The sequence below is a fragment of the Rhincodon typus genome, chromosome 48 (assembly GCF_021869965.1).
Source record: "Rhincodon typus isolate 14 chromosome 48, sRhiTyp1.1, whole genome shotgun sequence".
NCBI classification, from domain to species: domain Eukaryota; kingdom Metazoa; phylum Chordata; class Chondrichthyes; order Orectolobiformes; family Rhincodontidae; genus Rhincodon; species Rhincodon typus.
Genome location: NC_063379.1, coordinates 5,074,724 through 5,099,293, shown reverse-complemented (window position 1 = coordinate 5,099,293; position 24,570 = coordinate 5,074,724). Strand labels below are relative to the sequence as shown.

The 24,570-nt window shown below is 43.2% G+C and overlaps 1 protein-coding gene across 1 annotated transcript in view; it reads right to left on the bottom strand.

Annotated features, from left to right (window-relative positions):
• Positions 1-20,698, bottom strand: part of LOC125488062 — a 38,621-nt gene extending 17,923 nt beyond the window's left edge. The window contains exon 1 of the mRNA XM_048620881.1: positions 20,344-20,698. Coding sequence (XP_048476838.1) covers positions 20,344-20,473 — 130 coding nt within the window. The 5' untranslated portion in view covers positions 20,474-20,698. The remainder of the gene's footprint in view (positions 1-20,343) is intronic.
• Between the last annotated feature and the right edge of the window lie 3,872 nt (positions 20,699-24,570).

Genomic DNA, 24,570 nt, shown 5'->3' with positions numbered 1-24,570 from the left:
GAATCTGCCTCCACCACTCTCCCAAGGCAGCACATTCCAAATCCTAACAACTCTCTGAGTTAAGGAGTTTCTCCTCATCTCACTCCAGCTCCCTTGCTAGCAATCGTGAAATTGTGACCCCTGACATACCAACTGGTGGAAACAGAATATCCTTCTTTACCCTGTCAAAATTATTCATCATTTTGAACACCTCAATAAGGTCACATCTCAATCTTCCCTGCTTCAAGGAGAATAAACCCAACCTCTCTTATCTTTCCTTGTATCCAAAATCTTTCATTCCTGGCATCATTCTAGTAAATCTCCTCTGAACTCTCTCCAGAGCTTTAACATCCTTCCTTAAATAAGATGTCCAGAACTGAACACAGTACTCCAGATGTGGTCTGACCAATGATTTGTAGAGGCGTAGCATCACTTCCTTGTTTTTGTACACAATGCTTTGTTTTATAATAAGCTTATAGGTCTGTAGTTTCCTGGGTTATACTTTGTCCCTTTCTGAAACAATGGTGTCACATCTGCAATCCTCCAGTCCCCTCGGCCTGATCCTGTGTTCAGAGGGGCCTGGAAAATTTGTCAATGGCTCCGCAATTTGCTTCCTTACCTCTCTCAGCAATCTAGGATGCATCCCATCTGGGCCTCTCTCTCCTGCATTTGAGATACTCTTCCTGATTTCTATTATTATTATTATTTCTGTATGTATCATATGCCTTTTTCTTGCACATTTTCTCATCAATTTCCTTAGTAATGTAGATTTGGATACCTTGTATTTATTTCTCATAGGTACGTACCAAGTTTGCACCCTGTTCATCTCCTTTCTGAAATTCTCACATTTTTCATCCACTGTTTTATCCATCACTGTGTTTCTCATCAACATACTCCAGCTCAAGTTTTAGACCCCTAAAATCTGCCCTTTTTCAGTCTGTGATCCTAATCATTTACTGATTTTTATTCTTTTACATCTTAATATTGAACCTTATTATGTTATAGAGTCATAGATTCATACAGCACAATAACAGACCCTTTGGTCCAACTTGTCCGCACTGACCAAACATCCCAATTTGACCTAGTCCCAATGTGGAGGTGCTGGTGTTGGACTGGGGTGGACAAAGTTAGAAGTCACATGACACCAGGTTATAGTCCAACGGGCTTATTTGAAATCACAAGCTCATCCATGCCCCTCATGATTTTATAAACCTCTATAAGGTCACCCCTCAACCTCAGGCGTTCGACGAAAAAATGCCCCAGCCTCTCCTAATAACTTAAACCCTCCACTCCCGGCAACATCTTTGTCAATCTTTTCTGCGCCCTCTCAAGTTTAACAACATCCTTTCTATAGAAGAGTGATTATGATCTTTGTTTCCCAAATGTTTCCCCACTCTGACGTTCTCCACTTGGCCTATCTCATTTCCTATGATCAAATCCAGCACAGCCCCTTCTCTGGTAGGACTGGAAATGTAGTGTTTGAAGACATTCAGGAATTCCTCCCCTTCTGTGCCCCACACTCTACCTTTTTCCCAATCCCCTCTATGGTAAGTGAAATTACCAGCTATCGCAACCCTACTTGTCCTGCAGATTTCACTAATCTGACTGCAAATGTTCTCTTCTACTTCTTCTCCACTATTTGGAGATCTACAATGAATACCCAACAACATCACTGCTTGCTTCCTGTTTCTCACCTCCAACCATGTAGATTCTATTTCAGGAACCATACCTCGCTCAAGGACAATTTTTGACAAAGACCTCCTACTATTTTACCCACCCTGTTTGTATTGAAAACCTTATAACCTGGGATACTAACTATTCAATCCTTCAGCAAAGTTTCTGTCAATGCTACTACATCATATGCTCCAAGAGCAATTTCTATTCACTTATAGTTTTGCTGCCTTTATTGAGTCCCTGATCCTGATGCAATATTAGTTTCCCTGACATATCTGTCATGTTGATCACCTCATTTGTGGTAAACACTGACATAAAGTAGTTCTTCAGCAAGTATGTCATTTCTTTATTTTTACTGACATATCTGTGATAACAGTTTGTAATGGATGTACATTGATCATGACTACTCTTACCAAATGTAGACATTTTCTGTGTTGATTTTGATACTAACTTGCAAGTTTCTTTCCACATAGCCTTTTGGTGATTCCTACAATCTGTTTTATCAACTTTTGCTGTTCTTCCCTTGAGGTGTTTGCCCAGTTTATTGTGGACATTGTTTTGACACTGACAATGGAGATACCCAGGCAAAAATCTGGAATCTTAGTAGATATTTTTGTTTCAAACACTGATCAACTTGATCACATTATGGTTGCTGTTACACATATGTTAACAAATTTTTAGACTGCTGACAAAGGCTCATGTATTATTGCTGGAAAAATTATGTTATTTACAAATGTATATTGCAGAGTTGTGACTTAGTGCTCACATGCTCTCACTTACCCTTGGATTTGCTCTCTCCGCTGTCACTGACTCCTTGCTGCCGCTTTATCTGTTGGCCTCTTGCTCTGGTTTCCCTTGGGCTTGCTCTCTTGGCTGTCACTGACTCCCTGATGTCACTTTAACCTGCGGGCCTGTTGGTCAATGTACAGATATCACCCTGTGGGATAGCAACTGAGACACAGAAGACAATGTACAGATAATTCCCTGAGACAAAGGGACTGAGAGACACAGGCAGTCAACAGATATCTTCCTGAAAGAGAGGGACTGAATGATGCCAGTCACTGTACAGATATCTCCCTGAGAGGGATTGAGAGATACAAGGCAGCATACAGGTATACCCTGAGAGAGAGGCACTGACAGACACTGGTCAGTGTACAGATGTCCCCCTTAAAGAGGAACTGAGAGACACCAGGCAGTGTACAGATATCTTGCTGAGAGAGAGGGTCTGAGAGACATTGGTCACTGCACAGATATCTCCCTGAGAGACGGATTGAGAGGCAGCAGTAAGTGTACAGATATCTCCCTGAGAGAGAGAGAAAGGCTGAGAGACATAGTCAGTGTAGAGGTGTTTCTCTGAGAGAGAGAGAGAGGGTCTAAGTAACACCGGGCAGTGTACAGATATCTCCTTGAGTTTGAGAGACACCAGGCAAGTGTACAGATATCCCCTGAGAGAAGGGGACAGAGACACACTGCTTCGTGGATACCTGCCAGAGAGACCCACTGACAGACTCCACACTTTACACAGAGATAGTAAGAACTGTCGATGCTGAAGTCAGAGATAACAAGGTGTAGAGGTGGAGGAACACAGCAGGCCAGTCAGCATCAGAGGAGCAGGAAAATTGACATTTCGGGTCGGGACCCTTCTTCAGAAAAAATAACTTCACACAGATAACTTGCTGAGATAAATGAAACTGAGATAGACCAGTCAGGGAACAGACATTATGTGGAGAGGGAGGGACTGGAAAACATCAATCAGTACGCAGCTATTTCTGAGGAGAGACAGGGACAGAGAAATGGTTTACAAGATTATTGGGACAGCATGTGTGCACAGTTGTCAAATGTTTGGTGATTGCACCTGACCTAGTGGTTGTATTTCTTGACTCAGGAGCTTACTGAAACAGAAATCGATCTTCTAATTTTCTACAGAACCCAGAAATGCAATTAAAACTGAAACTTCGGGCTTCTGGAAAATGGAAGCTAATTGAAACCAAACAAAAGATTCAGCAACATTATTTGAACTCATGGTATTCAATGGTAAAGACCACGCACCCTGGAATCAAGTTGTCAAATAGGATTTCTCAAGTTTGCTGAACTGAAACAAACAAAATTTCCCATTTACTTTTGCTGTATTCATTGGGGAATCAACATGAATACTCAGGTCTTTGGGGAGACAGGATTTGTTTACTGGTGGCTTGGAATGGTTAAGATAAGAAACTTTGAAGGCTGTAGAGAGAAAATGAGGGTCACTGAAATTCAAGGGAGCTAAAGGCAGAAAAAGGTGAAGATCTAGTTTGTCATTTGAAGAAGTATGGTTGTCCGACCAAATTCCAACTAGCCAGACTTGCTGATTACTACATACCGTCCTCCCTCAGCTGATGAATCAGTACTCCTCCATGTTGAAAAACACTTAAAGGAAGCACTGAGGATGGCAAGGGCACAAAATGTACCCTGGGTGGGTGATTTCAATGTCCAACACCAAGAGTGGCTTGGCAGCAGTATTACAGATCGAGCTGGCCGGGTCCTAAAGGACATTGCTGCTAGACTGGGTCTGTGGAGGTGGTGAGGGAACCAACAAGAAGGAAAAACATACTTGACTTCATCCTGAACAATCTGCCTGCTGCAGTTGCATCTGTCCAGGACAGTATCGGTAAGAGTGACCATCGCACAGGCCTTGTGGAGATGAAGTCCCGCCGTCACATTGAGAACAACCTCCACTGTGTTGTGTGGCACTATCACCGTGCTAAATGGGACAGACGTCGCACAGATCTAGCAACTCAAGACTGGGCATCCTGGAGGCGCTGTGGGCCAAGAACAGCAGCAGAATTATACTCCAGCACAATCTGTAACCTCATGGCCCGGCATATCCCCCACTCAACCATTACCATCAAGCCAGGGGATCAACCCTGGTTCAATGGAGAGTGCAGGAGGGCATGCCAGGGGCAGCACCAGGCATACCTGAAGATGAGGTATCGACCTGGTGAAGCCACCAAACAGGACTACTTGCATGCCAAACAGCGAAAGCAGCAAGTGATAGACAGAGCTAAGGGATTCCACTAGTGACGGATCAGATCTAAGCTCTGCAGTCCTGCCACATCCAGTCGTGAATGGTGGTGGACAATTAAACTCACTGAAGAAGGACGCTCCACAAATATCCCCATCTTCAATGATGGAAGAGTCCAGCACATCAGTGCAAAAGATAAGGCTGAAGCATTCGCAGCAATCTTCAGCCAGAAGTGCCAAGTGGATGATCCATCTCGGCCTCCTCCAGTGGTCCCCAGCATTACAGATACCACTCTTCAGCCAATTCGATTCACTCCACGTGATATAAAGAAATGGTTGGAGACACTGGGTATGGCAAGGGCTATGGGCCCTAACAACATTCCGGCAATAGTACTGAAGACTTGTGCTCCAGAACTTGCTGCTCCCCTAGCCAAGCTGTTCCAGTACAGTTACAACACAGGGATCTACCCGAAAATGTGGAAAATTACCCAAGTATGTCCTGTACACAAAAAGCAGGACAAATCCACCTGGCCAATTATCGCCCCATCAGTCTCCTCTCGATCATCAGTAAAGTGATGGAAGGTGTCAGTAACAGGGCTATCACACAGCACCTGCTCAGCAATAACCTGCTCAGTGACGCCCAGTTTGGGTTCTGCCAGGGCCACTCAGCTCCTGACCTCATTACAGCCTTGGTTCAAACATGGACAAAAAAGATGAATTTCAGGGGCGAGATGAGAGTGACAGCCCTTGATATCAAGGCTGCATTCAACCAAGTATGGCATCAAGGAGCCGTAGCAAAACTGGAATCAATGGTCTTCAGGGGGCAAAATCTCCAGTGGTTGGAGTCAGACCTGACACATAGGAAGATGGTCGTGGTTGTTAGAGGTCAATCATCTCAGCTCCAAGATATCTCTGCACGAGTTCTTCAGGGTAGTGTCCTAGGCCTAACCATCTTCAGCTGCTTCATCAATGACCTTCCCTCCATCATAAGGTCAGAAGTGGGATGTTCGCCGATGATTGCACAATGTTCAGTACCATTCACAACTCCTCAGGTACTGAAGCAGTCCATGTTCACATGCAACAAGATCTAGACAATAACCAGGCTTGGGCTGACAAGTGGCAAGTGACATTTGCGCCACACAAATGCCAGGCGATGACCATCACCAATAAGAGACAATCTAACCCCCGTCCCTTGACATTCAATGGGGTTACCATCACTGAATCCCCCACTATCGACATCCTGAGAGTTACCATTGACCAGAAACTCAACTGGACTCACCACATCAACACAATGGTTACACGAGCAGGCCAGAAGCTAGGAATACTGCGGTGAATAATTCACCTCCTGACTTCCTGAAAGCCTGTCCACCATCTGCAAGGCACAAGTCAGAATTGTGATGGAATACTCCCCACTTGCCTGGATAAGTGCGCCCCAACAACACTCAAGAAGGTTGACACCATCCAGGACAAAGCAGCCCCCGCTTGATTGGCACCACATCCACAAGCATTCACTCTCTCCACCACCGACGCTCAGTCGCAGCAGTGTGTACCATCTACAAGATGCACTGAAGAAATTCACCAAAGATTGTCAGACAGCACCTTCCAAACCCACGACCACTTCCATCTAGAAGGACAAGGGCATCAGACATATAGGAATACCACCACCTCCAAGTTCCCCTCCAATTCACTCACCATCCTGACTTGGAAATATATTGCCATTCTTTCACTGTTGCTGGATCAAAATCCTGGAATTCCCTCCCTGATAGCATTGTGGGTCAACCCACAGCAGCTAGACTGCAACGGTTCAAGAAGACAGCTCACCACCACTTTCTCAAGGGCAACTAGGGATGGGCAAGAAATGCTGGCCCAGCCAGCGATGCCCACATTCCCACAAATAAATAGAAAAAAAGAATAAGTAATTGTGTGGTCTGTGACCTCTTAGGCTACAGGAATATTTGTAGTGACAACATATCAAGTATTTCTTAACATTCGCTGGTGGGATGTGGGCATCACTGACTGGCCAGCTTTTATTTTCCATCCTAAGTTGCCCTTGAAAAGGTGGTGGAGACCTGTCTTCTTGAACTGCTGCAGTCCATGTGCTTTAGGAAGACCCACAATGCCTTTAGAGAGGGAGTTCCAAGATTTTGGCCCTGCAACACTGAACGAATGGTGATACATTTCCAGGTCAGGATGGTGAATGGCTTGGAGGGAACTTGCAGTGGGTGGTGTTTCCAAGTATCTGCTGCCCTTATCCTTCTGGATGGGAATGGTTGTGGGTTTGGAAAGTGCTGTATAAGGATCTTTGGTGAATTTCTGCAATGCATCTTGTAGATAGTACACATTGCCACTACTGAGTAGTAGTGATGGAGGGAATGGATGCTTGTGGACGTGGTGTCAATTAAGTCGGCTGCTTTGTCCTGGATAGTGTCAAGCTTATTGAGTGTAATTGGAACTGCACTCATCCAGGCAAGTTACACTCCTTTCTTGTGCCTCATAGATGGTGGTTAGGCTTTGGAGAGTCAGGAGATGAGTTACTTGCGTAGTGTTCCGAGCTTCTGACCTGCTTTTGTAGTCAACATATTTATGTGCTGAGCCCAGTTCTGTTGCTGGTCAATGGTAACTACTAAAATGTTGATGGTGGGATCTTCAGTGATAGTAACATCATTCAATGTTACAAATGGTGCTGAACATTGCAATTATCAGCGAACATTCCCACTTCAGAGCTTATGATGGAGCGAAGATCATTGAAGCAGCTGAAGATGGTTGGGTCTAGGACACTGCCCTGAGGAACTCCTGCAGAGATGGCCTGGAATTGAGGTTCCTGACCCCAACCAGTGGACAGTTTGTCCTGATTCCCATTGAATTCAGTTTTGCTTGGTCTCCTTGACTCTACACTCAATCGAATGCGATCTTGATGTCACTCTCACCTCACTAGTGGAATTCAGCTCTTTAGTCCATGTTTGAACTAAGGCTGTAACGAGGTCAAGAGCTGAATGGCCCTGGTGGAATCCAAACTTGGCATCACTGAGCAGGTTATTGCTGAGCAGGTGCTGTTTGATAGCACTATTTGTGACACTTCCATCATTTTACTGATGATCGAAAGCAGACTGGGGCAATAATTGCCCGGTTAGATTTATCCAGCTTTTTATGTCCAGGACATACCTGGACAATTTTCCACATTATTAAGTAGATGTCAGTGTTGTAGCTGTACTGAAACAGCCTGACTAGTGATGTGGCAAGTTCTGGAACACAAGCCTTCAGTACTATCGCCAAAATATCGCCAGGGCCCATAGCCTTTGCAGTATCTAGTGCCTCCAACAATTTCTTGATACAATGTGGAGTGAATTTAATTGTCTAAAGACTGGCATCTGTGATATTGCGAACCACTGGAGGAGGCTGAGATGCATCTGATAAAGTATTGGGAAAGCAATAGTTAGAAGTTTTGCTGAAATAACGATGTACCATAAATTTTGGAATGTGTGCCTGTGTTTGTAACAAACTGAAGGTTGCAGCTGTTCTTCCCACGGCTGGGGCTGCTTTCTCTATTCAATGGAACATTGTTAACTGCACTGCTTATCTGCTTATGACGCATGCGAACAGTACGGGATGTGATAACAAGGGCTATAAACTGTACTGCTTTTATGCTATACACAGAGGTCCGACGAGAGTCCACCAAGTGAGAGCTTGACTGTTACTTTGGTGTTGACTCCAGACCTCTCGCCGGCTAAACTAAAATAAAGAAGTTAATGGAACTCTTGTGGGGGCCGGAAGTTTTTGAGTCAACGCGTCATCCATCCATTCAGCACTTCTGGCTGAATATTGTGGTGAATATTTCAGCCTCATCTTTTCTGCAATTGCTTCTTAAAGACAGTTTGAAAATTTTTTAGGAGTTTACATCAATTGTAAAGGAATAAATTTGAATTTTCTGGAATACTAGAAATGCTGGTCCATGTTAACTGGTCACCGTAGACCTTGAAGTAGTACCAACAGAAAGAAAGTTAAGGTGCAAAAGGCCATATGACCAGACACAGCAGACAAAGCAGATGGGATACAGATAAGCAACTGTTGTGTGTGTAATAGTTAAATGGGACAGTAAATTGAAGAAAAGGTCTTAGCAAAGATGTCGAATAGGACTGCAAGACTGATAACCACTTCAAGTTAAAATATGGCTGCCGGTGTATGCAACCTAAATAACTGACTCAGAATCAAAGAAATCCTATATACCAGAGGCCAAGTAAGAGAACTTTGGAAGTGCACATTCAGTTGGCTGCAGCTGATTAGGTAGTACTTGCAGTCATATATGTATCTTTATTGTGTCAACTACTCAAACTGAAATTTACTGCTTTATTTCAAGTCCAATTTCCCTGTTAATTCATATTTAATCTCTGTAGATTCTAATTTGTGTTAAATGTTACAAAAAGTGAAATCACATTTGCAATCTCTTCTTTTGCTGGTCATTCAGTAAATTCAACTATTTCCAATGTGCCGAAGGCAGATCGCTGTATGTGGAACCTTGTAGCAACACTGACTCTAATTGAAAGGAAACTTCAACTTCACATTTCTGTGGAAACAAATACTGAAGCAGAGACTTCAGTTTTCTGGGGAAACTGATGCTGATCAAGACTGGATAAATGACACAATGTCATTTCAGTTGAAGAGATGAAGTAGTCCAGTTGAAAAATGTGAACAAGGAGGCTTATATCTAAGGGGACAGAAAAAGAATCGAGTTTAGGGAGTTAATTTAGGGATGTGAAAAAGGTACTCCATAGGTTTTGTTTTGTCTAACTTTTCACGACAACAGGAATTGGTTCTTACTCTGCTACAGGAAGATAAGCTAGTTATCCAGTGAGTTATCTGATAAGTGAATAAGGTTTATTTTATTCCTAAGGTTCAAAACAAACAACTAGTCAGGTTAATAAAATATATAAAAACATTAGTATGTAGTTAAATAAATTAATCAAAACACATTGAGAATGGAAAGTCAGTTGATGTGTCATAACTGCAGCGTGTGGGAGCTTCTAACTGCTAGTTTGACCCAGGGCAAGTCTGTCTGCAGTAAGTGTTTGAAGCTTAGGCCACTTGGTTCAAGTTTAAAAGCTAGTGGCTGAACTATAGACATTATCACACATCAGGGAGGGGGAAGGTTACCCAGATTCTTTATACTAACAACATAAAATTAGCAGTAGGCCATTCAGCCCCTCGAGCCTGTTCTGCCACTCATTCAGATCACAGCTGATCTGTGCCCTAACTTCATGGGCCCATATCTCTTGATACCTTTGCTCAACGAAAATGTGTCCATCTCAGATTTAAATTTATCAACTGAATTATGCTGTTTGAAGAATTCCAGGCCTCCACTACTCTTTGTGTGTAGAACTGTTTTCTAATATCTCTTCTGAACAGTCTGGCCCTAATTCTTAGCCTACGATCCATGTTTTAGAACCTTCAGCCAGTGGATCAGTTTTTTTTTTACACACTCTGTCTTTCCTTGTTAATATCCTAAAGACCTTGATTAGATTACTCCCTAACTTCCTAAATTCTAAAGAATAAAGGCCTAATTTGTCTAATCTCTCCTCATAACTTAACCCCTGAAGTCCAGGTATCATCCTCGTAAACTTGCGTTGAACTCCCTCCAGGACCAAAATATCCTTCCTAAAGTGTAATGCTCAGATCTGCTCACAATACTCACTGGGGTCTAACTAAGGTTTTGTAAAACTGCAGTATATCATCTGCATTCTTATACTCCAGCCCTTTACATACGAAGGCCAGCATTCCATTAGCCTTAAATATTTTCTGTACCTGTTTATTGCATTTTAAAGACTTATGCACCTGAATCCTCAAATCCAGTTGGACATCCACTGTATTTAACTTTGTGCCTTCTTAAAAATACTTTGCTCTATCCTTTTCAGTCTGAAATGGATAACCTCACACTTGCTTATATTAAAATCCATCTGCCACAGCTTCGTCCATTCACCTCACCTATCTTGTTGTAATTTTCTGCTCATCAACACTGTCCAATTTTGTGTTGTCACTTTTTATACCATTATACAAGTCATTAATGAATATTGTGTATAATTGAGGCCCCAACACAGATCCCCAAGGGACACCACTAGCCAATTTGAGCACTTATCCATTATTCCAACTGTGTTTCCTGCCATAAATTTCCTATCTGTGTCAGTAATTTGCCTTGAATTCTGTGGGCTTCCATCTTAGCTAACAGTGTCTTATGTGGGACTTTAACAAAAGCCTTCTGGAAGTCCACATAAACAATAATTATAGATTCACCTCTGTCCATAACTTCTGTCACCTCTTCAAAGACCTCGAGGTTTGTCAGGCATGACTATCCTTTATGAATCCATGCTGACTCTCCCTGATTAATTGGAATTTTTTGAGGTGACCAGTTACCCTATCCTTGATTATAGACGCCAACAATTTCCCTACCACAGGTGTAAGGCTAACTGGTCTGTAATGCCCTAGTTTCCCTCTGTCACCCTTCTTAAAGAGCAGTGACATAAGAACATTTCCAAGCCAGAGGTGTAACTACTGAGTTCAGAGATCTCTGAAAGATTATGGAGAGGGCACATTGGCAATGTGCTCTCCTCCCTCTTTTATCACTAATGGATGAAAACTATCAGGTCCTGGGGATTTGTCATGCTTCAGTTCCCCTAATCCTCTTAATTTCTTTGGGAATCCTGACAAGTTAACCTCCTTTTCTGCTGAGAATACTGAAGCAAAATAATCCTTCAATATGTCTGCCATTCCTATGGTCATTGACAATATCCCCACTCTTAGCCTTCAGTGGGCCAATAGTACTTTTAACCAGCCATTTTCCCTTTATATAACTGTAAAATCTTATAATTTTCCTTTCATTATCCTTTGTAAACTGCTTCAGAGCCCTTAGTCGATGTTTGTATTTGTGTCCTATTTTGTTGGATCTGTACTTTTTTTTGGCTTTAATAAGCACTTTCTTTTAATTTTATGCTTTCCCTTACCTCCTTAGATGTCCATGGCTCTTTATTTTTTCTGAGGTGGAGATTTTCTGCTCAAACTGCTTCAGAATAACATTAACTGTTTCTTTTAACACCCTCCACTGTTCCTTGGTTGTTTTATCAGTTAGCAGAGCTTCTCAGCTTACTGTTGACAATATCTGCCCACTTGCTGACCTTCCCCTTTCAGAATGCCCTGTTCCATCTCAGAGACATCCTTCCAACACACCATCCTGGAGTTTCTTCTGCAGCCACAGAAACATCTGTCTGTGCTCCTGACTATAAAGGCCTTGACTAGCACTACTCGGCTGCTCCTTGACCCTCCTTGCTGTACAACAGAGCCAGTTATGGTGCTGACATCATCCCCTTTAGGCCACCCGCCAACAATATCTAAAATGGCATACTTATTAGAGAGGGGAATAGCCACAAGGGTCTCCTGCAGTGACTGCCTGCCACTCCTCATGGTCAACCATCTATCTGCTTCAACTTTGACTGTGGTTACATCGCTGAAACTCCTTTCTATGATGTTTTCTACTACTCCAGCTGATCCATGTGGTCTAAGAGGAGCTGCAGGTGGACACACATCCTGTAGATGTAGTTGTCAGAGACATTCGAACAGTCCCTAATTTCCCACATCTCACAAGAGAAGCAAACCACCCCACGAATTGCTCCTCTCGAAACTACTGGGTTAAAAAATTAAGGAGGAATAAATCTTGTCTAGTTACTTAAATTACAGCAATTACTTAAAAACAAAAAGGCTTACTAAGTATATTATCCTCCAGATAACAATCCAAGTACTCTGCCCGGCACTATTGTCAAATTCCCACTACTCTAAAACTGTGAAGCTATGAAAGAGTTTAAAAAATTGAATGCAGGGAGAAAAAAGTCACCTGATTAATTCTCATCAATCAGGAGGCATAATACCTCTTAGGACAGGGTATTCTGGTTTCAGCAGCATTTAGAGTCAAGAGAATGTGACTGCAAGTGAGACAAGTCATTGACTTAGGTCTCACAGCTAGGATACAATATACTTTTAACGGAAAATCGTGGCGCATGGAATAATGGCATAAAGGTTTCAATCTCCACCTCACTAGAGTTACTTGCAGCATGGCACACCAAGGGAAGCGTGCCATAGTTTTTAACTAAATTGCTTAAGTGGTCTATGAGTAGTTGGGTTCCGCGGGGAGCAGAGCTGGGACCTCTTATTTGCAATATATACAAATGATTTGGATGAAAATGTAGGTGGTCTGATTAGTAGTTGTGCAGAAGACAAAAAAATTGTTGGAGTTGTGGATAGTGAAGTAGGTTGTCAAAAGATCCAGCAGGATTTAGATCAGCTGGAAAAGTTGAGCGGCTAAGTGGCAGATGGAGTTTAATCCAGACAAGTGTGAGGTGATGCATCTTGAGAGGTCAAATGCAAGAGTCAAGTACACAGTAAATACTAACCCTTAGGAGAATTGATATACAGAGGGATCTTAGGATGCAAGTCCATAGCTTCCTGAAAGTGGCAACACATCAGCACATGGTGATAAAGGTGTGTGGCATGCTTACCTTCATCAGTTGGGGCATTAAGTATAAATTTTAGCAAGTCATGTTACAGCTGTATAAAACTTTAGGTTGGCCATATTTGGAGTATTGTGTGCAGTTCTGGTTGCCACACTATAGCAAGGATGTGGAGGCTTTCAAAACGGTGCAAAAGAAGATAATCAGGATGTTACCTGTACCAGAGTTAATTAGCTATGAGGAAGTTGGACAAACCTGGATTGTTTTTGCTTGAGCGTCGGAAGTTGAGGGGTGACCTATTGGAAGTCGATAAAATTATGAAAGGCGTGGATAGTCGGAGTCTTTTTCCCAGGGTGGAAATGTCAAATACTACTGGGTACAGGTTTAAGGTGAGAGGGGGAAAGTTTAAAGGAGATGTATGAGGCAAGTTTTTTTTATAGAGTGGGTGACAGGCCTCTGGAATGCACTACTGGGAAGGTGGTAGATGCATGATGCAATAACAATGTTTAAGAGGCATTTAGACAGCCACATGAACAGACAGGGAATAGAGGAATATGGATCATGTGCAGGCAGATGGGATTAGTTTAGGATGGCGTCATGGTCAGCTGAAGGGCATATTCCTGTGCTGTATTATTCCTGTGTTCTATGTTCTAACCCAGATACTGCAGTCACAGTGATTGTAATTTATATAAATTCTAAGATCTGTAATAAACATCACAGAATCACCCTACAGTGTGGAAACAGGCCATTCAGCCCAACAAGTCCATAGCAACTTTCAGAAGAGTATCCCACTGCACTCATCCCTCTAACCTATCCCTGTAACCCTGTATCTCCCATGGTTAATCCACTTAACCTACACATCCCTGGACATTATGGGCAATTTAGCATGGCCAATCCACCTAACGTGCACATCTTTGTACTGTGGGGTGAAACCGGAGCACATGGAGGAAACCCACACAGATACAGCGGGAATGTCCAGACTCCTCACAGATAGTCGTCCAAGGATGGAATTGAACCCAAGTCCCCAGCACTGTGAGGCAGCAGTGCTAACCACTGGGCCACCGTGCCACCCACGGGGAGGACAGATTTAAGAATGAGAGGGGGAAAGTAAAGGAGATATGTGAGGCAAGTTTTTTTATAGAGTGGGTGGGAGGCCTCTCGAATGCACTGCTGGGGAGGTGGTAGAAGCAGATGCGACAGCAACGTCTAAGAAGCATTTAGAAAGACACATGAACTTTTCAGTACTTGTGTCTATCTATATTAGAGATATCATAATTATCATCTCATCAGTTAGCAATAACCTGATGCAGGTAAAAAAGCCCATCACTAAATTGGTTTTCAGTTACACTGCCACAGGCAGTACTATACAACATCACTTGTTGAGGTACATGTCCTTCAAGATGCATGGTGGTAATATTTTGGCACTAGTCCTTGTGTCAATTTTGGCTTTCAGGGTGCATTGACCTGCCTTTTGGAGATAGTAATGAAAAGCATCTGATTGCCTTATGCTATCAACATGATGTGTGAGATTGACAACGTGAAACGCTTAGTCATTTGAGGTTAGCCTGTCATTTTTTTTGGCTACACATGTTAAAATGTTTATGTTTGTGCATGTTTTGTACAGACAGTACAAGTGGCTTTATCATTGGAAAATGTGACAAGTGGAACATATGAGTTGCAGGCAATTCCAGTGGAAGTGGCCACCCTTGCCTGTCCAACTGAAGCTTGGGGAACACCACTTGCATGAAGGCAATTGCATAGCCTCACTCAGGACATATCCTGAAGAGAAGGACTCCAGGTCAGCCCACAGCAAAACCATAAAACAAATCCCACCTTGGCGAGACTATTCCATCAGGATCCAGGCCGGACTCAAGACAGCAAGATTCCCACTAGACCTAAACTGAGTAAGAGAACTCATGGGCTGGCATCCTGTCTCCAAGTCACCCTTTATTTACACATGGAGAATCCTTGAATCCAGCTCCCTCAGAGCCAGCTCTGAGTCAATAGGATGTCTGACATTCCAGTTTTCTTTCTGTCAGCTAGGGCTCCCTGATTGGGGCTGTTAATATGGTCCAATCAGGAAACTCATATTCTGAGGTCCACCTGGCTGACTTTGTTACGACTACTACATCCCTCCCCCTCTGAGTCCAACGACATAGGCTCATTCTTTTTAGTTTTGTAGCTCCCCGGGGCATTTTAGCTTTGGGTCAGGTTCCTTTAACTCTGCCTCTGATCCAGGTGCCACGTAATGCACAATAGCTCATCTCTTGCATCCAGAGTGTCTTAGAAGAAATTCATTCTCTTCTTCAGGCAGCAAAGGCATCAATGCGGCAACATTCACCATGTCCTTCTCAGATTCTGTGGTATCTTCAATGGTTTATTGAGAGGGAGAACTCATAGGTTCCGGAACAGTTAGAAAGGCTGTCGAGGAGTTGGGCATGTTTTGCTCCCGCACTGTTTGCGAGTTTGCAGCTTTTCTATGGTCCATGCGCTTGTTCAGGATCGTCGCACCTCCCAAACTTAGTCACTGGACCTGACATCATGTTGATCATGCCTCTTACTCATGCAGGACATTCCTGTGATTCCTACACTAAACTTTGTTCTGTGAAGTAAACTGTCTCTCTCGCTTAGCGGAGTCGTGTGTCCGGCACTAGCATTCCTAATGCCATTTCAATAATTAGTTTTTTTCCCTAGGATGGGGGATTTCAACATAGGAGGCATATTTTTAATGGTGAGAGGAGAGAGATTTTAAAAAGACATGGGGGGCAAATTTTTTTAGACAAAGGCTGGTTGCCGTGTGGAAAGAACTTCCTGAGGAAGTGGTGGAGGTGGGTACAATTACAACGTTTAGAAGACATTTGGATAAACAGGAATGGTTTGGAGGGATATGGGCCAGGAGTAGGTAGGTGGGACTAGTTTAGTTTCGGATTATACTCGGCATAAACTGGTTGGACCAAAGGGTCTGTTGCCGTGCTATATGACTCTATGACTCTATAACAAAGCGAAAAGAATACTTTAGTAATTTTTGCTGAGCATAGGAATCTATTCATGCTTTCTGTCAACCTCAGTCAACAAAACAGGTAAATTGGGGATTTCATTTACTTTGTAGAATCGCTAATTTTACCATGACTCAAGAAACAGTAGAACTTGATTTCCAGCATGCTACCCTGGTGAGGTGTTAAAAGAAGTGGATAGTGAAATAGTTGATGCATTGGTTTTAATTTTGTAATAACCCCTGGATTCAAAGAAGGTTTCATCAGATTTGGAGATAGCAAATGCAACTTTTTTATTGAGAAAGGGAGTGAGACAGAAAGCAGGAAATTACAGGCCAGTTAGCTTAACATCTGTCATAGGGAAAATATTACAAGTTATTATTAATGAAGTTATCACAATCAATTTAGACAAGTTCAAGGTAATCAGTTAGAGTCAACACAGTTTTCTAAAAGAAAAACTATGTTTAACCAATTTATTGGAGTTATTTGAGGAAATAACACATGCTGTAGAAGTAGTAGATGCACTGTACTCAGACATCCAGAAGGCACTTAATAAAGTGTTGCCAAGGTTTTTTTTTACAGAAAATAAAACTCATGATAGAAAGAGTGATACATTGGTGTAGATAGAAGATTGGCTAGCTAACAGAAACAGTAGACATGAATAGGTCACTTTCTGATTGGGAAGCTGTAATGAGTGGCATGACACAGGGACTGATATTGGGACCTGAAGTGATTACAATTCATATAAATAACTTGGATGAAGGGACAGAGCTATGGTGGTCAAATTTGCTGATGACACAAATATTGGTCGTCAGTTGTGAAGAGGACTTAAATTATCTATATTTTTCAGACTCTTTAAGCGAGTGGGCAAAGAGTTAACACCAAATATAAAATGGGGAAATGCAAAAACATCAATGTGTGCAAATTTATTTCCTTCCTAAAAAAGTCTTTATACCAAGAGATTAGTATAAAAATGGAGATGGAGCTCTGAAATGCAGAGATATCTCTGTGCCCCAGTACATGAATTACATTTAGTATATAAGTACAGCAAATTAAGAGAAGAAACTAACAGAATTATACAGGCAAGTAAATAGAAAGTAGGGAAGTTACATTTCAGTTATACAGAACATTAGTGAGACCACATCTGTAGCCTTGTTGTACAGTATTAATCATCCAACTGTGCTGCGCACCCTCATAGAACATAGAACAGTACAGCACAGGAACAGGCCCTTTGGTCCACCATGTCTATGCCAACCATGATGCTGTTCTAAACTAATCTGCCTTTTTTAAAATATTTTTTGGGATGCAAGTATCGCTGGCTGGCCAGGATTTATTGTCCACCCCTAATTGCCCTCGAGAAGGTTGTGGTGAGCTGCCTTCTTGAACCGCTGCAGTCCATGTGCTGTAGGTCGACCAACACCTCCATTAGGGAAGGAAAGCCAGGATTTTGACCCAGCAACAGTGAGGAATTGTGATACAAGTCAAGATGGTGAGTGGCTTGGAGAAGAACTTGTAGATGGTGATATTTCCATGTATCCGCTTCCCTTGTCCTTCTAGATGGAAATGGTCATGGGTTTGGAAGGTGCTGTCTGAGGATCTTTGGTGAATTTCTGCAGTGCATCTTGTGGGTAGTACACACCACTGCTACTGAGTGTTGGTGGGGGAGGGACAGGATGTTTGTGGATGTGATACCAATCAAGCAGGTCGCTTTGTCTTGGATGGTGTCGAGCTTCTTCAGTGTTGTTAAAGCTGCACACATCCAAGCAAGTGGGAAGTATTCCATCACACTGACTTGTGCTTTGTGGATAGTGGACAGGCTTTGGGGAGTCAGGAGGTGAGTTACTCGCCATAGTATTCCTAGCCTCTGATCTGTTCTTATAGCCACTGTTTATGTGGCAAGCCCTGGTCAACGGTAACCTCCAGGATGCCGATAGTGGGAGATTCCGTTATGGTAACACCACTGAATGTCAAGGAGTGGTGGTTGGATTGTCTCTTATTGGTGATGGTCATAGCCTGGCATTTGTGTAGTGCGAACGTTAGGGGCTGTCACCTCTGGAATTCAGCTCTTTCGTCCATGTTTGAACCAAGGCTGTAATGAGGTCAGGAGCTGACTGGGCCTGGCAGAACCCAAACTGAGCGTCACTGAGTAGGTTATTGCTGAGCAGGTGTTGCTTGATAGATAGTTGATGACACCTACCCTCATATTACTGATGATCAAGAGTAGACTGATGGAGGGGGTTAGATTTGTCCTGCTTTTTACGTACAGGACCTAACTGGGCAATTTTCCACATTGTCATGTAGATGCCAGTATTGTAACTGCACTTGAAGGGCTTGGTTAGGGGAGCAGCAAGTCTTCAGTACTATTGCCAGAATGTTGTGTCTCCAACCTTTTCTTGATATCACGTGGAGTGAATTGAATTGGCTGAAGATTGATATCTGTGAGGCTGGGGAGCACCAGAGGAGGTCAAGATTGATCATCCATTTGGCACTTCTAGGTGAAGATTGCTGCGTATGCTTCAGCCTTATCTTTTGCACTAATGTGCTGAGCTCTTCCATCATTGAGGATAGGGATATTTGTAGACCCTCCTCTTCTAGTGAGTTGTTTAATTATAATTAGGTTTATTGTCAAGATGTATTGACATGAGTTCAGTGAAAAGTTAACAAAGTTGTCACTTATGGTGCCATCTTAAGTACAAAAGTACAAAGATATAGCATCTTAATAATAAATTGGAAAAATAAAGAAATAAAATGTTCAGCATTACAATCCTTCAAGCAGACTGCACCCAGCCTTTCCTCCAGACTCGCACTAGGCCCCTTCTCTAGGCTGCATCAAACTCAACCTTTATACTGCACAAAGCACACAGCCACGCTCAAGGCGCCAAGCTCCACCACAGACGATGACCTACTGAGCATCGAGCACTGTTGCAGCCAGCGACCCATCCGCTCCCGCTCTGGGCCTACGGCAGCCCCATTCCGGGCATCAAGCTCTACCATAGCCGATAACCCATTGAGGTTGAGTCCAGGCTCCAGGCCTAGTGAACCCAGGAATCCTCGACCTGGACACTGCCACCATGGCTACCAACGACCCTCCATCGCCGCTCAGATTTCCCCACAATGTCAGAAGATGAAAGAAAAGACAGAAGGTGGGGGAGGGAGAGAGATGGATGTAGCTGGCCTGGAGCATGCAGGTTCAGAAGCCCTCACGTTCCCTACCAAAATTACCATTTCACAACTCGTTGTGGCAGGACTGCAGAGTTTTGATCTGATCTGTTAGTTGTGGGCTCGCTTAGCACTATCACGTGCTGCTCATGCTGTTTGACACATAAGGAGTCCTGGTTCATCAGATTGACACTTTTTTTTTCATATGCCTGGTGCTGCTCTTGGCATGCTCTTCTGCACTCTCCAGTGAACCAAGGTCGATCCCCTGGCTTGATGGTAATGGTTGATATGCCAGGCCATGAGACTGCAGATTGTAGCAGAATTCTGCTGCTGTTGATGGCCCACAGTGCCTCATGGATGCCCAGTCTTGAGTTGTTAGACCTGTTCTAAGTCTGTCCCATTTAGCACACAACCTGATGGAGGCTATTCTGAATGCGAAGGCAGGACTTCATCTCCACATGGTCCCTATCCCTCGGTTCCCTGTCTGGTTGTGTGTCTGTCTAAATGCCTTCTGTACCAAGCCTCTTGACAAGCAGTACCCCCTTCATTCTGATCCTCTAACAGTGTAATTCTCCCTCAGTATTAACTCTCCGACAATGCCATACTCCCTCATTACTGAAACTCCAGTAATGTAGAACTCCTTCAGTAATCACGCTCCAGCAATGCAGTGATTCCTCAGTATTGACCTTCCCAGGACGCTCTCAGTACCGTCCCTCCAAAAATGTAAGACATCGCCTCATTGACTCAAGCGTGTCTTGCAATGAGGTTTTCAAGTCACACCAGAACAGGAGAGAGCAGATTAGGATGTGAGATAAAGTCTATGCATTGGGGTATGGTGTAGAGGGGTTGTATATATGGGTAGTTGCATCTGTATCTGGGGTAGGGTTTTCACGGCTGTGTTTATCAATGTGTAGGGGATAAGTGTGCACGTGTACATGTGTGTTGGGTGGGGGTGTTTGCATTTAGGGATATTTAAACGTGCGCGTTTGTGTGTGGGTGTGTGTGTGTGTGTGAGAGGAGGAGGGTGGCACTGGCAGTGATGTGGCACTTACCAAAGACAGCGAGGTCAATCAATTTACTATTCATCTCATCCCAGATGTACCAGATGACCGCACGATAAAGGCCCTCATCTGACTTGACCACTGAGAAGATGGTGAGCTCGAATAAGGTCGACAACTCCATCCGGGCGGCAAATGGCGATAAACAGGTCCGGGATCGGTTTCCCAGTTTCTCACACAGGACAACCGAGGCACCGCGCTGTGATCTGCGGTATCCCCACTGGATGATTTCAGGGTGTGCCTTCAAGCCAGGAGATAACTTTATCGGCTCCCCGATCGTAGCGTTGATGGTCTCAGTTGGTGTCCAGATGGCCTGACCCTGGCCTGTAAACAGGGAGATTGAGAGGCAGCATGAGTGATGGAGACAATCCGCCTTTCCCCACCCACAGTTCCCATCCGTCCCCCTGTAATCCCACCTCTTCACACCCTATCCCTCCCATCAGACCCATGGCCAGACAGTCCGCTGCTTTCACCACCTCTTTGAGAAGGTACAGACATGTGAATTAGGAACACGAATAAGCCATTCAACCCCTTCAGCATGCTCCACCATCACATAAGATCATGTCTGATCTGACTGTGGCCTCAACTCCACTTTCCTGCCTGTCCCTGATAATCACTGGCTCACTTAGAGGGAAGAAAGTTCCAAAAATCCTTGACACTCTACAAAGAAAATTATTTTTCATCCCCATCTTGAAAGGGAGACACCTGATTTTTAAATGGTGATTCTAGTTCTAATCCATCTGCTCAAGTCTCTTCAGGATTTTGTAAATTTCTTTGACATCACGCCTCATTCTTCTAAACTCCAACCTGTCGAACTTTTTCTAAGATAACCCCTCCCTTCCTACCATCTCAGGAATCAGTTATGAACCCTCTCTGAAATGATTTTAACACATTTACATCAGAGCTTAAATAAGGAGACCAGAACTGCACCCAGTACTCCAGATGTGTGGTTTCACCAAAGCCCTTTTCAAATCTGACAAAACTTCCCTAGTTTTATATTCCATCCCTTTGCAATAAGCACCAACATTCCATTTCCCTTCCTCATCACTTATTGTGATTTTGTGAACCGGATCGAGATTCCTCTAAACCACAGATCTGCAATCTCTCCCCACCTGTACAATATGCTTTTTTATTCTTCCTGCTCCAGTGGACAGATTTACATTTTCCCACATTATATTCCAACTGCCAAATTTTTGCCCATTCACTTAACCTATCCATATCACTTCATAGATTCTTTAAACCATCCTTTTCAACTTACTTCCCCACTTACATTGGTCCTACCATCAAATATAGCAACAATATATTTCCTTCCTTCATCTATTTATACAAACTGTGAACAGTTGAACCCAACCCTGATCCCTGCGGCATTCCACCTGTAACATCCGGCCAACCCCAAAATGACACAATTTATGCCTCAATCCAAGTGACATGTTCTGTCCTCCAATAACGACTTTTAGCTTGCTTAGCAAGTTTTCACATCACATTATGTTAAATGCCTTCTGGAAATCAAGGTACATCACATCGACAACTTCTCCATGAGCTGGCTCAGAACTCGAATGTAGATGGACTTCTCTTTAAGCTATATCTTTTCATTTTTCTCTTACTCTTAAACAATCCAATGTCACTGTATTGTGGCAAAGAATGAAAGCTGTTCACTGTATTTTAATGTTTTTCTCACTGTAAAATACATGTGACAATAAATCATTCATCCAAAGAGCACTAGATGATTTCCCTTCCATACATTCATGTTCACACTGTCTGACTGGATTGAGGTTTCCTAAGTGCCCTGCTATAATCTCCTTAATAACAGATTCTAACATCTTTCCTGTGCTACCTGTTAGGCTAACCGGCCTGTAGTCTCCTGCTTTCTATTTCCTTCCTTCAGGGAAGGGAGAAGTTACATTTATAATTTTCCAATCTGTTTTCTCAGCATCCATTCTCTGCTGATATTAATGATTTCAGGTTTCTCCCTCTCTTTCACCTCTTAACACCCAATGATTTTGATGATATTTCTATCCTCTATAATGAAGATAGAAAGAAAATATCTGTTCAATTCATCCAGTATTTCCTTACTTTCCATTATCAATTGAGTGGACACTCTCTCAAGAGGATCAAATCTCATTTTAGTTTCTTTCCTTTTTAAAATTCACGTCATTTCTACTGCTTTTATATTTCTAGCCAGCTTTCTCTTTATAAACTAATTTCTTCCACAGTATTTTTATAATCATTGTTTTTGTTTATATTATGACCTGTCACTAATCACAGAATTTTATGTGTTTTCTTTCAATTTAATCTTTTTTATTCATGGATGGGATATGGCTGGGCTAGCGCTTATTGTCCCTGAGCTGAGTGGCTTGATTGGGCTATTTCAAAAGGCTACTAACAGTAAACCACACTGCTCTGGAGCAGGAGTCACACGTAGGTTAGACCAGGTGAAAATGACAGATTTCCTTCCAAAAGGACATTAGTGAACCAGATGGGATTTTACAACAATCAATAGTGGTTACATGGTTACTACTAGGCTACTTTTTAATTCCAGATTATTTATTAACTTCTAATTTCACCAACTGTCACAGTCAGTTCAAAATCATGTCCCTAGTGCATTAACTTAGTGATCTGAACACAATCCTCAACTTTCTTCGTAAGGGTGCACCCTTCTACTGGAGCTACTTCTTTCTCAATGGAATGTATCTTTGCTGAGTGTTGCAAGATAGCTTCTTAAAATCTACAATCTAAAATCATTTCTACTGGCCCGTCCCTTATCCTAATTTCAGTTCATATTAGCCCAGTCTGTCCTCACAACCTCATTATATCCCTTGCATAATTTTAAAACATTAGTTAGGCCTATGCTTTTCTCCTTCAAACTGAATGCAAAACTCAATCATATTACAATTATCATATGATGGGACTGCACCAGGAACACAGGTTTGATTCTATCCATGGGCGACTATGTGGAGTTTGCATATTCCTCCCATGTCTGCACGCGTTCCCTCCTACAATCCAAAGATGTGCAGGTTAGGTGGCTTAGCCATGGGAAAATGCAGGGTTACAGGAATAGAGTAAGTGGGTGGGTCTGAGTGGGATGCTCTTCATAAGGTCGGTATTGACTTGACAGGCCAAACAGCCGGCTTCCACACAGTAGGGATTTTATGAAAATCTGGGATCTCCCTTACTGTGGGGTCATTAATTGATCCTGACCCTTGCATGTCATGTATGCTGTCTGTGAAACCTTTTTACAAAAACATCTTACGTTCTCATCTCCCACTCTTCCTGGTTCATCTGCTCTACAATTAAATAAAAATCACATTTTCTAAATCTACAAATCACAATTCTTGGTTTCTGATCTTAAGAACCAATGTAATCTCTCTCTCAGGATCACTGGTGCTCCCACAGAGACCAGGATGACTCTCGCCCACCCTCAGGGTGAGTCTGTAGGTGGCTGTACAGACTGATGTGACTTCCACAGACTCTGTCACACTTGGGAGGAGAAGGTGACTGTGGGAAGGGTCGGGTGTGGCGTTGGGTGTGGCAGCATGCTCCTTATGCTGTTTCTGCCTAGCTTCCATTTTATCCCGATGGCGGCGAGTCTCGTGGTGCTCAATGCCTTCCCAGACGCTCCTTCTCCACTTTGCATGGTCTTTGGGCTAGTGATTCCCAGGTGTCTGTGGGATCGGGCCCACTTCATCAGTGAGATGTTGAGGGTATCCCTGAAGCGTTTCCTCTGTCCACCTTGGACTCATCGCTGTTTCAGAGCTGGGAGTAGAGCACCTGCTTCGGGAGTGTCATATCAGTCGTGCAGATGATGTGTTCAGCTCATTGTAGCCGATCGGGGTGGTCAGTGCCTTGATGCTGGGATGGTGGCCTCGTTGAGGACGCTGATATTGGTGCGTCTTGTTTCCTAGTGGATTCGCAGGACCTTACACAAGCAGCGTTGGTGTTACTACACCAGCACCTTAAGGCATCTGCTATAGACAGTTCATGTCTCAGTGTATATGAGGCCAGGAACCACCACAGCTCTGTATACCATGAGCTTAGTGTCAAATCTGATGTTATTGTCCTTGAACACCCTTTTCCTCAGGTGACTAAAAACTGCGTTATCATACTGCAGGCAGTGCTGAATCTCTTCACCAATATCTGTTTTGGTTGATAAGACACTCCCGAGATATTGGAAGTGACCAATGCTCCCTGTGGAGGTTGATGATTGGGGTTTGCTCCACAATG